Source organism: Parus major, chromosome 4 (assembly GCF_001522545.3).
Source record: "Parus major isolate Abel chromosome 4, Parus_major1.1, whole genome shotgun sequence".
Classification (NCBI taxonomy): domain Eukaryota; kingdom Metazoa; phylum Chordata; class Aves; order Passeriformes; family Paridae; genus Parus; species Parus major.
Window position 1 is genome coordinate 31,740,287 of NC_031771.1, and position 15,103 is coordinate 31,755,389.

At 37.6% G+C, this 15,103-nt stretch overlaps 1 protein-coding gene across 5 annotated transcripts in view; it reads left to right on the plus strand.

The window, feature by feature from the left end:
- PALLD (palladin, cytoskeletal associated protein) overlaps positions 1-15,103 on the plus strand; it is a 185,572-nt gene that overhangs the window by 149,734 nt on the left and 20,735 nt on the right. For 4 of the 5 annotated variants that reach the window (XM_015625025.1, XM_015625026.1, XM_033513356.1 and 1 more), the window contains 3 exons: positions 10,952-11,087; positions 13,437-13,538; positions 14,101-14,151. In XM_015625025.1, coding sequence (XP_015480511.1) covers positions 10,952-11,087; positions 13,437-13,538; positions 14,101-14,151 — 289 coding nt within the window. The remainder of the gene's footprint in view (positions 1-10,951; positions 11,088-13,436; positions 13,539-14,100; positions 14,152-15,103) is intronic. The other variant, XM_015625027.1, reaches the window with a different exon arrangement.

The following is a 15,103-nucleotide window of genomic DNA, read 5'->3' on the forward strand; positions in this document are numbered from 1 at the left end:
AGAGGATCTCATGACTGAAGCGGAAATTGGTGGTTGTCTTGGCTGCAAGCCACCATGAAGCAATTGGATTTAAAACATCAGTCTGCTTAGGAAACTAATGAGTAAGGTCTCCTGGGAAAATGTTTTTGATGCTGCTAAGATCCATCAATGCTGGTGACTTTTTAAGCACCGTGTCCTAAGGGCACAGGAGCAGGCAATGCCAAAATGTTGGAAAAGCAGGTGAGGCAGAAAGCCAACTTGGCTCGGCAGGGATTTTCTTCTAGAGGTAAGGCAAAAAAAAAAAGTAAATGTTCGACCAGCAGAAGCAAGGTTAGGTGACATGGGGGGTCATCAGAGATGCTGCTTGCCTCCATGGGGAGAAAATTAGAGTTAGCTCCAAAGCTCAATTAGAGTTGAAGCCAGACAGTACTGTGTAGCACAATAAAAAGGACTTTTAAAAATATTCTAGTAGCAAAAGGCAGTCCAGAAACAGCAGTGACATGTTAAATTATGAGTGTGTTCACCATATGAACAGGATTATAGGCAAGGCAGAGGTGGTTAATGCTCTCTTTAGTCTTCAGCACCAGTCAGGGACTAGGTGGGTCCCAGTGCCCTGAGCTGAAGGATGAGAATTCTGAGAATTATAAACTCAGAGTCAACTCTGAACTTGTGAGGGAATCACTGTTCCAGCTGGATCCCTGTAAGTCTACAGGGCCTGATGGGATTCATCCAAGAATGCTGAAAGAGCTGGGTGATGTCATTGCAAGACTACTCTCAATGACTTTTTGAACTGTTTTGGGAATCTGAAGAGGTCCCACTTGACTGGATGCTGGCTAATGTTGTCCCAGTGTTCAAGAACAGCAGGAAGGAAACTACCCTACCAGTCTCATTTCACTGCCTGGTAGAATTATGGAGAAGATTAGTTTTGGAGTTATTCAAAAGTACCTGAAGGATAATGCAGTCATTGGCCAAAATGGCTTCATCAGGGGAAAGTCCTGTTTAATTAGCTTAATTTCCATTTATGACAAGGTAACGCACCTAACTGAGAAAAGGAAGCCTGTTCATGTAATCTCTTTGGACTTTGATTGGGCTTTCAATACTGTCTTTAACGGTGTCCTACTGGACAAGATGTCCAGCATTCAGCTGGATCAACACATCATATGATGGGCACACAAAGCACTCACAGGTCAGGCACAAAGAATTCCAGGGTTACATCAGGCTGGCACACATGCCTGATGTAGTCTGCATGGTTCCACTGTAGGACCAGTGCTCTTCAAGGTCCTCATAAGTCATTACTTGGACCCAGAACTCAAAGGAATACTAAGGAAGTTTGCTGGTGATACTATACTGAGGGGAACTGTCACTACCTCGAGGGCAAAGAGGCCTTGACAAATAGGAGGGTTGAGCAATCACCAACTATATGAAGTTTAATGAAGATAAGTGCTAGATTTTGCACTTGGGACAGGGCAACCCTGGATATACAAGAGGACTGGAGGATGAGAGGCTTGAGAGCAGCCATTTGGTAAGGGACCTGGGGGTCCTGACTGATAGAAAGTTTTGAATTACTGTACCCTGCCAGCCAGGCGGGCCAACCATGCCCTGGGGTGCATCAGGCACAGCATCACCAACCAGGCGAGGGAGGGAATTGTCCCACTCTGCTCTGCATTCAGGTGGTCTTGCCTCAAGTCTTGTGTGCAGTTTTGGACACCACAATACAAAAAAGAAAATAAGCCATTACAGAGAGTCAAGAGGAGCCCCCTTGAAGGGCTTTGAGGGGACGCTGTATGAGGAGCAGCTGAGGTCACTTGGCCTGCTCAGCCCAGAGAGGTGACTTAGGGGAGAGCTCATTGCAGTCTGCAGTTTCCTTATGAGGGGAAGAGGAGGGCCAGGCACTGATCTCTCTGGCGACCAGTGGGAATGGACCAAAGGGAATGGCCTCATGCTGTGTTCAGGGCAGGTTTAGGTTGGATACTAGGACATGGGTCTACACCCAGAGGGTGGTTGGACACTGGAATAGGCTCCCCAGGGAAGTGGTCACAAGCCTGACAGAGCTCAAGGAATGTTTGGACAGTGCTCTCATGCAGACGGTGTAAGACCTGGAGTGTGCTGTGTGGGGCCAGGAGTCAGCTTCAGTTTTTCTTGTGGGTCCCTTCCAACTCAAGATATTCTATGATTCTGTAAAAACATTTCTAGCCCTCTCTTCAATTCCTGTATTCTGTGGACTCATGAACAGTAAATACCATGCTAATGTTTCAACATTTTCCTTGGTTTTGAACCCTGAGATTCTGTGGAAGTGACCACATTGGCTAAACCAGTTTGAACCAATGAATATTCTTTCCAGTTAAATTTGGATAGATTTGGGAACATTGCACTGGGAATTGTTAATTTGTTTGGAATGGAGTTTGTTGTGATTCAGTTGTTTAGGATTTTTTTTTTTACTGCATGTGGTCTTACAGTCTTGTGTGTATTATGGGAATACTTATTTGTGAATTTACTACATTTTACTTGGATATCTGAAACAACAGAAGGCTTTGTGTCATTAATACCTACTAATTCATATTTAAATATTTTAAGCATTTATTTGCAACAATATGGTGAATGATTCCCTTGAATGAATTATATCTCCATTTTCCAGTAAGCTCTAGACACTTGGTAGTGCCCAGCATTTTCAAGCTGTGGCTGTGGTGGTGTTAGCTGAACAAGCTTTGAGAATAACCTTTTTTATTATTGCAGTCGATTTGGTAGACTTTGTGTCTTTCTAGAGCATTGTGTTGTGAAGCAGAAGAGAAGTGCTGGTGTAACTGCATAGCTAATTAAGTATTTAGGGGAATTATGAGCACTTGTTAGTAATTTCTGAGGTAAAACTTGGCTGGAGTAAGTTTGTTGAATACCATTCTTAAAAATCTTAGTTCTTTCCTTCTTTACCTAAAGAAAACCAGGGTGGGTGGGTCTGTTGTATTTAGATTAGCTTTTGGTTGCAAAAGACTTTGAGAGAACAGATTTAATGTGACAGAAACATACAGTTGAGGGGAGTTAATTCACAGTTAAGTTTCTAGAAACTGTTCTTCATTGTTCCTAGAAAAAAACTCAACAAGTTACATGTGAAGGAAATAAGCATACCTAAAGGTTCTAGCCAAGCACATATATTTTTTGTTTACATGGGCATTCGTGAAAGCACAAATAATCTCATGAGAAGGTTTTGGTGACTGTTTAGTGAATATTTGATCTTAAAAAGTATAAAACCTGCCACTAAAGGGTGTGGAATTATCCAGCCTGGAGAAATGGAATTTCTTTCTAAGTATGGAAAATATATATTGTCACTTATACATATATCCTTTTGAAGGGAACTTTAAAAATTAATGATTTTTCTTAAAGCAGACTTTTTCTTAAAGTAGATATCTTCAGTAATACTACCTTAGTTAAAAACAGAAAAAAATCTGACTGTACACAATTGGTGAAATAACATGAATATTGATTTACTACTTTCTGAAAAAGGATGGAAAATGGAAAGGAAAGGAAAGCATTATTTGAATGCAAGATTGTCCAAATTACCTTGTGCAAGGTAATTAAATAAGCTGCTTTTGTCATTCTACACAATATTTAACTGCTGTCTCAGTGACCTTTAGAACATTAAATCCAAACCATAAAGGAGATTACGGGGGAATAATGAGAAAAGCAGTATCAGAAAGAGATTGCACTTTCCTCCCCTTTTAATCAGAGCTGCTGGTCTGTTCTTGCAGCTATATACTGTGACTTGTCCATTGCATTCTGTCTCAATGGAATTGAAATAAATATTTTAGTAATCATCATGTTCCTTTAGTCAACTGGCAATGATGGTAACCACTCTGAGGAAAAAATACACTTCTCTATCTTTTTATCTTAAAGCCTTCAACACTCTCCCAGCACAAATGCCAGCTTTCATTTTAGAGTAAGCTGCATTTCTGTCCTATGTAGATGGGACTTATACTTTTCCTGTTTCTGTAAGTTATGCCTGTAACAACTGTAAAAAATGGATGCTATCTACAGTATGATTGATGTGAAAATTGTGATATGTAGGAGGAAGTACCTTGATTAAGAGCTCCAACATCAAACTGAGAAGACAAGTCAGGGTGTTTCTTTGCTTCTGAAAGACTTCATCTCTCTTTGCTACCTATTCAGTCATACCTGGACGTATTTCCAGGTAATATATCAGGAAAATATATCTAAAGACAATTATTGCTGTAACTGGAAAAAAATCCAGAAAATATCAGGGTTTGCATTCATTCTCAACCTCCAATTTTCTTAAGCTATTGCTCCTGTCCATTAAACCATTTTTGCTTAAATTTTCTTGAAAATTTTCTTTTTCCATAGCTTGGATACTACTTGTGGCAACACATGAAGGATTTAGCTGTGGTATTAGATCAATTCTTGTTGGTTGTGTTAAGAAACAGTTTGTACTGGGGGCTTTGTTTTTGCACTGTTTTCACACCTTTTGACTAGGCATGTGCACATGATTATCAAAAAATACTATACCAGCTTTTCTGAAATATGATGAATGCATGTTTGTTCCATTTGAACTTAGAAATCCAGATTGTGCCCCAGCTCTAATCAATTAAAGCTGTGCAAAAATAGAGATCAAGGATGTAATATGGAGACACATAGACATAAGCCAAAATAACAGTATCCTGACAATCATTGCATCTGGAAGTATTAATTTTCAAGGTATTTTTATCCAGTTCTTTTTCAAAATGGTATTTGGAGATACTTAAGAATATTGAAGGTGGCAGTGAACTTAACTAAGAGAATTAGTAAATGTATTTCATTATTGAGAAGATAGAGAGGCTGTTCACAGCATGGCTTTGATACTTGTTTTGGTCTGCAGGTTTTTCTTTTCAGAGGACTGAATTTTGTAACTTAATTTTAAACAATCTGAATGCCACAAAAACATCTGTGAATGTGAAAGCCAGGTACTGTGCTTGATAGTTGCAGAGACCTTAACCAGTAGCACCACATCAACTGGAAATGGGTTAATATTTTGGATATAGTACCTTTTCCCCATCCAGTGTAGCTTTTTCTTCAAATGCTTCTCGCAGTTACCTGTTCTTCCAAAGATTTCAGGACTATGAGGATTGTGCCAGCCTTTTCTACATTCAGGAGCAGTTGGTGCTTTAGTTATTTCTTCTTGAACATCAGTTCTAGCATACTGCTGGTAACAATCGGAAATTCTGATAAGATTACAGATTACAAAATAGTCATTTGATTTTTAATTTGATATCGAAACATATGCACATCCTTGGAAAGGCGAATAGCACTTACGTAGCTATGGTAACCAGTGCAGCATGTGGCAGAGAGATAGCTTGCTCAGTAGGGGAAGGAACTGAACAAGGGAATGAAAAAGTAGTTATTCTTCTTTTCATGGGTAAAAATGTCCTTTAAAATATAAGCTTTAGAGAAAAAAAAAATTGGTGATAGTCATGCACTTTGTAGGTGAGTTGTACTCTTCATTATCTAATCATTAAGAGGGATCAAACATATTCAAAAATATATATTATTCATGTCAGTCTTAACCCTATTCAATGCTGAGATATGTTTTATTTTCTTCAACTACAGTTTCAGAACATTGGGTGGTAGAAATAATTGAACTGTTGAACTGTTGAATGAATTGTTACATTTGTTCCATTTGCTGGAAGTCATCTGTAGTCAGTTCTGTTCCTCAGGCATTCCCTTAATTCAGATGCATGTAACATCACATTATTGGACACAGCTGAAGCTCCTGGTTTCCACAGCATGTATGACAAGATCAGACAAAACCCATTTTAGTATGCAGCTGCAGCTTCAAAGTTTGTGACCTGATACAGTTCTTGTGGTAACTTTGTTTTTACAGTAAGTGAAAAATGTGTGAAGTGAGCAGGAATTAGCTGTATTTTTGGAAGGCTTTAGTTAAAAAGGAAAAAAAAAATCAAGTTACTGTTCATTACCTCAGTACCAGAGAATTAATTTGGATTTCTGTGAAACCAAGCCATATTGGCTGCAAACAGGAATTTGTTCTTGGAAGGATAACAACAGCCAGCCTGTTGCCCTTGTTTACACTGTAAAAGGTACATAGGAAAAGAGGGAATTGCATCCAGCATGCACTCCATGTAATTAAAACATGAAAAGTACTGCTGGTTTGGCCTTCTTTCTAAACAAATGTCAGGGCAAATATTCAAAACTAAGGAGAGCCAAGCCAAGGCTGCAAAAAACTTTGCTGTCAAAAATCCCTGTGAGAATTAAGATGACAATTTTGGCAGTTTCATTACACCCTTTCTGACCAGAAGAATTCAGACAATTGTGTTTTTATCTGTATCTGGATTCAGGCCCCCACTGACTTAGGTGATGTGTATTTCAGAGGTGCTTAAAACATATGAGTTGCAGCCTGCTTCTCAAGGCTGTAAGTTTCTCTGCACATTTGTGGTGGTTGTGTGCTTGAGACTGATGCTGTCAATAACCTGAAATATGCTTTCTCCTGCTACCTTAATGTAGTAAATCTGAAATCTGCATTGGGCAAAGAATGAACATACAAATACATAAATGAATTGACAGATTTTATTTTTTTTCAATATTATCCCCGAGAGAAGACACAAAGAAAGCTCATGCGTCACTAAGGACACAAATCTTTGGAGCTAAATGCATCCAGATAAGGGCATGTAAGGATGGTGGAAAATATTTGCAAAAGCAGCTGAAGAAAGTTTGCTGCCAGGCTGTCTTGCCATGTAAACCATTACTCAGGCTGAAAGGATCTGTGCTTTGGAAGATAGATTTACTAAAGTCGTCCTATTTGTTATCATTGCTTTGTAGACATTTTAAAATTCATCCCAAGAATGTATGTCTGAAGAGTTAACTTGCTGTGGGGATATGTATGTATGTACGTGTGTCTATATATATATATACATATTTGAAGTGTATATATTTAGGGAAAGAGATTCTGAAGAGGGGGTGGAAACAGAGCATCTGCAGGAAGAGCTATGTTTCCTTATGCACTACTTTGGGATTTTTTTGTCCCAGTTTAAAACAGTACTGAAAGAGGAGGAGAGAAGCTCTCTAAAGGTATTTGAAGAAATTTTGACTGGTGCTCACTTTTATAGTTAAATTTTTGAACCAGCTACTTCCTTGCTTAAATACAAGATAATCTAGTTTTCAGGCAAGTTCCCTAGACCAGGTCTTGGGTGACACTTGCACACCGACTGTGCAGAGCTCAGGATCATGTTACACAAAACCAGAGATTTGGAAGGTTATTAAGGAGTCTGCCTTTCCTGTTAAAAGTTACTCAGGGATCCCCAGGCCATTGCTGTCATATTTGCATACCTTGTTCTTAAATAAAATTCCTATGTAGGTTTGCTACATAACTTGCTCCAGGGTTTAAATGTCACTGCTGTAAGGGTGGAGAAAGGAGAGTTTTACATTGTTCGTGTCTAAGCTAAGCCTGTTCTTCTTCAAGTTACTGTGACTTACCATCCTCAATGGACATGAAGAATGATTAAATTCCAGCTATTTTCTGATGTCAGCAGCTATTTTCTGATGTCAGCTCTTGTCTGATTTCTGACATTTCATTTGATTTGCCTATCTTCATTCTCCTAATTTCCTAACTAAATAAATAAGAATTTTTGCCTCTATGTGTGTGAGACATAGTTTGTTGCAAAAGCTATACTTTTAAAATACTTTTGGTTTTCTTGTTCTAAAACTTTCCAGTTTGCTGTATTTTTCTTGAAGTGCAGTGGTAAAACTGGATTCAATGTCTACTAGGAAGGAAGAAAGGAAAACAGCTCAGTTTCATGTCTTATGCTAACATGCCTTGGCATTATATTTCCTTTCTTCTTGAAATAATAGTGTTATTTTCCAAGTTTATGTATGAGAGTATGAGAATCTCATAGATTCTCAACAGATGCTTATGTATTAACCCTAATTTTTCATTAGCATTGCTTTGAGCATTTTCCTGAGTTTTCATCATTAGAATACCTCTAGACAAATTATGAAGATTATTTTAAGTGACAGTTGTTACCTGCAAATGAATTGAGAAATGTGTTTCTCTATTTTATTTTTCCAATTAAGGCCAAAATCTTAAGTGCTCAACTTAGTATACAGAGCTCTTTGAAATGCCTTATTGGACTATATTATTTCAGTTTGATAGAAAAATAAATCATTGTTTCTTTCTGAACAGCTTTTTCAGACTGAATAGCTTTACACAGCCAGATCATAGAAATTTCAGCCAGACTCTATTTCCCTGATTTACTAGGGAACTTACTGCAGCTCCTGAAGGCTAACTCAGAAGCCATAAACTGAAGTGTATTAAAGCTACTTCTTGTTGCCTATCTGCATGCCCTTCAGCCTGACAGAGAAATAAACATGAGGTTTGACATGATTCGGTTTTCATTTTATTACTATCCTACATTGTTTAGAAATGGACTGTGATATTGTTTTTCTGTGTTTAGTATGGATGTTGAATTTACCGACTTGTAATTCTCTGGGTATTCATTCCTCTGTGAAAAATGTGTGTATTTGCTTAGGGGTTTTTGTTTTCAGAGATAATCAATAATGCTTCAGAAAATCCATTACTTGAAATCCACTCCCATGCATGTAGCTCATCCTTCTTTTTTTACACTGTTTTGACTTACTTAGGTAATTATTTCACCTTTACAACCAAAAGAGTCCCAAGCACAAGCAGGCCTTTTTCTGGTAAAACTCTGTTTATCAGTCCAGGTATGAAACCTAGGAGAATGAGAAATGAAAGCTATTTCTTAATGTTTCACTTGGAATTTTCAAGGGACGATGCAAGTCTCCATTAAAAGCTGGCACAGCTTCACCTTTGGGTAAAGCCAAAGGTGAAGCTGAACTTGAAATTTGCCGCCTTGAAGTTGGCTGATTTTTGGGTTGGGTTTGGTTTTGCGTTATTTTTGTTTTGTTTTGTTGTTATTTGTTTGGAGTTTTTAATTTTTGGGGCGAGCAGTAGTCTAAAAAGTGTCAAAATTTGGTTTCATGGCAATGCTGGCCTAAATAATTAAGGGTGGAGAGGTGAAGGGAAAGACTGTTAAGGGGAGAAACAGATGGCATCTGTCCACTGGCTTTCCAGCAGATGGTCAAGCCTTCCTGAGGGACATTCTCTTCTGATGCCCTCTTCCCACCTTCTCCTGCCCATCTTCTGTCCATGTTTTCCTTTACATTTACTGTACCAAATTTCTGGAGTTATTGATGCAGTGTCTTTCTTGAAGAGACTTTATCCCTTTCTCTTATCATTCTCTTGTCTCCCTGTAGATGGGACAGTTTTCCTGTCTCTTCTGCAAAACAGAGTGGGACTGCAAAACACAGTGTGGGACTTGTTTTCTTTTTTGTGAGTGAGAAAACCCCCAGCTGACAGCTGAGGGAACTATTCTACTTGGTGATCATCAGCTAAGAAATCAGTATTTCTAGGGCAAAGGATGCAGTTCTCTGTCTCTTTGTAAAACTGGGGAAATGTCGGCTCTTATGCTGTGATTTAATGTGAAAATACAGCTCTTTTTACAAGAACTTCACTGTTTTCACATTTTGCATTTACTTAGAATAATAGAATATAAAATGCTTTAGTTAGGAAGGTTTCCAACTATTGTCTTCTTCATCTATTCAGTTAATTCCTTTTGGGCTTTTGATAGCATATGTGTATTTTTTCATTTTTTCTAATGCTAGAAATTATGATTGAAAGCATTTGCTGAAGAATTAAATTTCTCTAACCATAGAAACATAGAATTGAATAATATCCAAGAAAATTTGTTATCTCTATATGATTCTAGTTTAGAATTTTGGCACTGGTAATTAAATTACTAAGTTGTGCATTGGAAATAAGTTTACCAATTTTATGCTAGTCTGATTTTTTTTTTCTCTCTGTCATCTGAGTTTCTCTATTTATCTGATTCAGTCCTGTTTTCCATGTCATTCCCATGTATTTTTCTGAGCCCTATTTACTCAACAAAGGTATAAAACCCCTGTAAACTAATATTGAACCAGTTATCAGTGTTTTAAATGATGATGTGTGACTTCACTGAAGAAACAGGGTGTGCTACAAGTTTCAAATATGATAGCAATGCTGATTTCTTCACAACTGTGTTAAGAACAGCTGATGTCCAGTAGAAACCACCCGTGTTGGGCATTTCCAGCAATAAAGCCATCAGAACATTACTGAAAAGTGTTAAATATTAGTGCAGTCTGGAAGAACAAAATTTCCTGCACTGTTTAAAAAAATGGGAGTGAATATTGCTGAAAGTTTAATCCTAACCTGTAGACTGGTAAGAGGAATAAATTAGCCCTGTGAATGTGAACTGCTAAAGGGTTGCTATTCCATGGGGAAATCTTGCTGCTGAGAACTGCTTCACAAGGAAAATTTTTCTTTTTGCCAGTGTAACCCAGACTCTGTGAATGGCTCTTCTTTGAGCAACAACATTTTTATGTTATATTTACATGTTGCCTTATGGGTATGTGTTCACAGAGATATGAAGAATAAACATGAAGTTATGCAGTGTGTATTACAAAGTTGCTACAAGGAATTAGTTAATAAATAACATAAGAAATTAATAATTAACTGCCTTGTCTTACATCTTCCTGATCTTTATTCATCTGGTATTTCATAGGAACCTAGTTTATCTTCCATCCCCACTTATCTAGTCATGATTTCTCTTTCATGTTTCCTCTTGTTTTGCATTATTGCGACTGCTCATCTGTTTCGTCTGTGAGTATATGGTGTTTACAGCCATTGCCAAGCAACCCTGAGGGCTATTTTAACTAAAGCACAAATAAAGGATAGTTTCATTTTTGTCCTTAAACTGACCATTTAATCAGTAGAGTTAGTAGGTACACTATAGAAAGATGTCAGGCCTCTAATTTCAAAGACACAGTGTTGTTTTTTTCATTAATAGCAGTGATTACAGATAAATTTCTATATACGAATGACTTCAGGAAAGCTCATGATTTTTTTGGTACTGTTTTGCAGGGGATTTCCCAAGAAAACAGGCAGAACTGCTAGGATAGCATCAGATGAAGAGATTCAAGGGTCAAAAGATGCTGTAATTCAGGATCTGGAGAGAAAACTTCGCTTCAAAGAAGACCTTTTGAACAATGGGCAACCAGTAAGAAAACATAAAATGCCCTGGGGAATGGGAGTGGGTGGGAGTGGGCATTATTGGTAGTTTCTGAAGCATGCTGCATATAAAATAATTGTTGTAGATTGCTTTTTATATATTTATAATTTTTAATTGAATTTTCAAATTGCATTTCTAAAAGGAATGACAGTGTACATTTTGTTCTATCATTCCTTCTCCTGTTTGACAACTTTATTTGTACTTAACAAAGCAATGGAGGTCGCAAAAATGGTGAATTTGTATAAGAAGCCTGCACAGTCTGTACACCATGACTTTTTGAGCCTCAGGGGCCATTTGCTTTTGACCATTCATTACTGAGTGAATGAACGTGCATAGCTCTTTTTCAGTCCAGGCTCATTCTACCTCGTGCCCAGCCACTGGACAATGGGGGAAGCAATGGGTGGTAACTGGACATCAGAGAAGGGCAAGGCAGTTCATCATAAAAACAACCCATTAGGATTCAGGCATCATTGGATTTTGCCATTGGAGGGCTTCTTTTGACCGATATAATTTTGACCAGTAGAATAGAAATAACCTGTAGTATTAACTTACAGACTCAAGAGTTAATGACCTGCTCGAGGAGTCAAGAAATGAGGTAAAATGAGAAAATGAAGCAATGGAAATGCACAGCCACAAAGATCTCTTTTCATTTTTATGCACTTAAGATACACATAAAAGATAAAATACCAAATTCTTCAAGCTCAGATTTGAAGAGAAGCAACTTCTCTAAGATTTTTTTACTGTTATTAGGACACTATCTTTGAAGCAGAAATTTTTTTTAAGAGGAAAGTAATTTTAAAAATATAAACTGTTACCCCTCTTTTGTCAATAAAATGTTTTTGAGAAACATCTGAATACCTTGGGATGCCTTTGTGTCACTTAGAAAGGAAGTGGAATTTTATGCTTCTCAGGACAGTGTTCCAAGGTTTATTAAGTTTGCTACTGGGTCTGAGCTATGAACTGTGGTGGTGTAGTTCAAGAAAGCCCATTGAGTCAGACTATCTATCTACAGAGGTTTGATTTTGGTTCTTAATAAGGTCAGTGGAGTGAAGTAGGGAGAATATTCAGAGTGACTGCTGCTTCTGTTACCCTTCTCCATTGACTGCACAGTGTTTGGCAGTTTTCTGTAGCAGTTAAGCAAAATCTCTGTCATAGTGTATTAGTTCCTGTATTTTCCAAGGAGGTGGGCTGAGAATTACTGTCAACGACTATTTTGGAAATGAGGGAGATGAATGTCCTGGGCAAATGAATGGAATGTCCTGAGAATGCCCACATGGCCCAAGGTGAAAAAAAAGAGAGACCAACTGTGATCAGATGATGTGGGAGCTTGATAAATAAACTCTCTTTCAGTGCTTGCCTTGAGGCTTTGGCCTTGCAGATTCCTGTCTTTGGTAAGTTCTGTATGTGTAATCGTGGCCTTGGGCACTTGAAGTGACTGCAGAAGAAATAAAAGTGAAGAAAAGTTCATGATTTTCTTAGACATTTGTAACCAAGACAACACTGCTACCTAGTTGTCATGAGTTTCAGCCTGCTGGTTTAGCTGCAACATGACATTAAAAAAAATAAATTAAATGAGATTTTTTGAAAAATGCAAGCATGAGGTAATGTTTACATTTTTCATTCTTCATTCATTTTTTATTTCTCTCTTTAAATGAGGTGTTTCATCGTGAAATGAGTCTGTCTTCCACAAACTTGCATTTTTTTGCAATGTTGATTTGTAAGAAAGTGTCTGAAATGCATTCATAAATGCAGGAAGAAAATTAATATTGAAATAATTGGTTTATACATTAATGTTTTCTTTTAATTTGCTTTCTCTTCTTAGTGTAAATTGTATTTTATAAGCTGTCTCCTCAGTTTCTGAAAGAGTAAGAAGAAATAGAAATCTAAAAATTTTGAAGAATACATTTTTCTGTATTTTGGACAAAACATTCAAGTAGAGTAGAATCTCCTTATCATTTTTGGCAGTGTTTTCTGCCTTGTATAAAAGCTGAGCATAATGACTTGGAGTAAGATTTGGGATGATTTGATATGCCTTCTTCTGATGGCCATGCTGATTTAAGCAGCTCCTATTGCTCATTCCTACCCAAGTCCCTGGCACGAGGATGGAAACAAATGGCAGAGTCAGTGCAAGGGTTGCTTAAGCCAAAACAGACACTTGTAATACTAAAAAAATGCATTACAAACTGTGGTAGAAAATTTCTTTTAGAAACATATTGCTGCTCTCTTTTATCAACCTTACTTGAAGCATTGCTGACTATGTACTGCTTTGTAGCTGGAGAAATAATATCTTTTCTTTCCTTTGCCTCCCCTCTCACCTCCTTTTTATTTTTTGTTCAGAGATTGACATATGAGGAGAAAATGGCTCGTCGATTGCTGGGAGCAGACAGCGCCGCAACTGTCTTCAATATACAGGAACCAGAAGAAGATCCTGCTATACAGGTGCCACATAACTCTACAACTTCATAGGAAAAAATGTCTTTCAGTTTTTCTATTTTACAGACTCTGATTGTCATTAAAATAAAGTTCTACATAAGGCAATAAATATACACAAGATAAGATGGGTATTGATTACAGAAATCATGTGTTACCTATTAGTGCATTAAACTGGAGGATCACATGTCTATTGCTCAGTTTTTCCATAAGGTTGAGATTTCTTGAATATTTGCTTTCTGCTTTAAACTCTTCCATTTATCCTATTCTGTCCTGACCTTTAAGTCTCTCGAGGCAAAAAAGACATCTACTATCTTGAAACTATCATCTTTTTATTTGTGTGATAGGCACTTTTTGGGTGCAGACCAAAACCACAGCAGAAAGTCTGCTTGAAAGGCCAGGTACACACTCTTCATTGTTCAGATGCCAGAGCTGCTATTCAGAAATGTGCAGCATTCATTTGCCTATGGTGCTGCACAAAGTACATTCTCTTGAAAAGAACTCTGAGGAACTGTCATGGATATCTCTTGGTCTTCTTTCTGCCTCTTGATCTTCTTTTCTACCCTTGCAGGAAGCTCGCTCTGTTGGTGCTTCTGTAGTGAGTCCTGTGGATATTCAAAAGGTTAACTTTTTCACCTTTTTCTGTCTTGTTTTTTGTCTACCTTTTTTTCTTTCTCGTTTTCATTCTGCTGTTCTTGGCTAATAACAAGAGGTCATCTAGCATTAATAACTGTGGAAATTTGGCTGCTTAAGTTGTTCTAGAAGCCTGTGTGAGTGCAGACAGTTTAACAGCAATCATTGTGTGCTCCACTATTTTTGTGCTGTAACAATAACATACACTGATAAGATATTAACTGTGTCATGTACTTCACGGTTTACTTTTATGGTACACTTCAGGAAACAAAGACATTTTAAAACTACCTGCAGTTTATAAGGTACTCCTCTGCTTTTCTATTTTTTGTGATTATTGAGGATTATGATTAGTTCTGTAACTGATGGTAGAAAGATGTCATGTTATTCTCAGACCAGAGGCAGTGACAGAGGATGGGGATGTGAAAGGATGCTTTGCATGAGATGCATGTTCTCAACAAGGGTCAGAGACAATGGCCAAAGGTAATTTGAAAGAGTGTCTGAATTTCTGCTGACTGAGAAGAGCACTGACTAAATTTTTTTTCCTGCTTCTGAGCTGTTTTACAGTGTGACATTATCACTGTTATCAGTAAGATTCCAAGCAGGAATTCTGTACTGCAAAGTAGACAGTTCAAGAAAGCAAATAACAGTGTATATCAGTAAATCATAACAAATTCAAACCAGTCATAGTGTTTTACACTTGATGACCCTTTCTGCTCTTCCTGCTAATATCCTCAATACTGTTAGGATAAATTTTGTCCTGCACAAGGACCGTAGCAACAGGAGTAAAGGGAAACAATGATCATGGACTGCCACTGTTGCCATTTTCTCTTATTTTTTTCCTCATTTTTACAGGCAACTGTAAACAAAATAATTTTTTCCTTCTGGGTTCAGCCTCTGGTACAGTTCTATGCAAATAGCAGATGTGAACCATATGGTCTTCT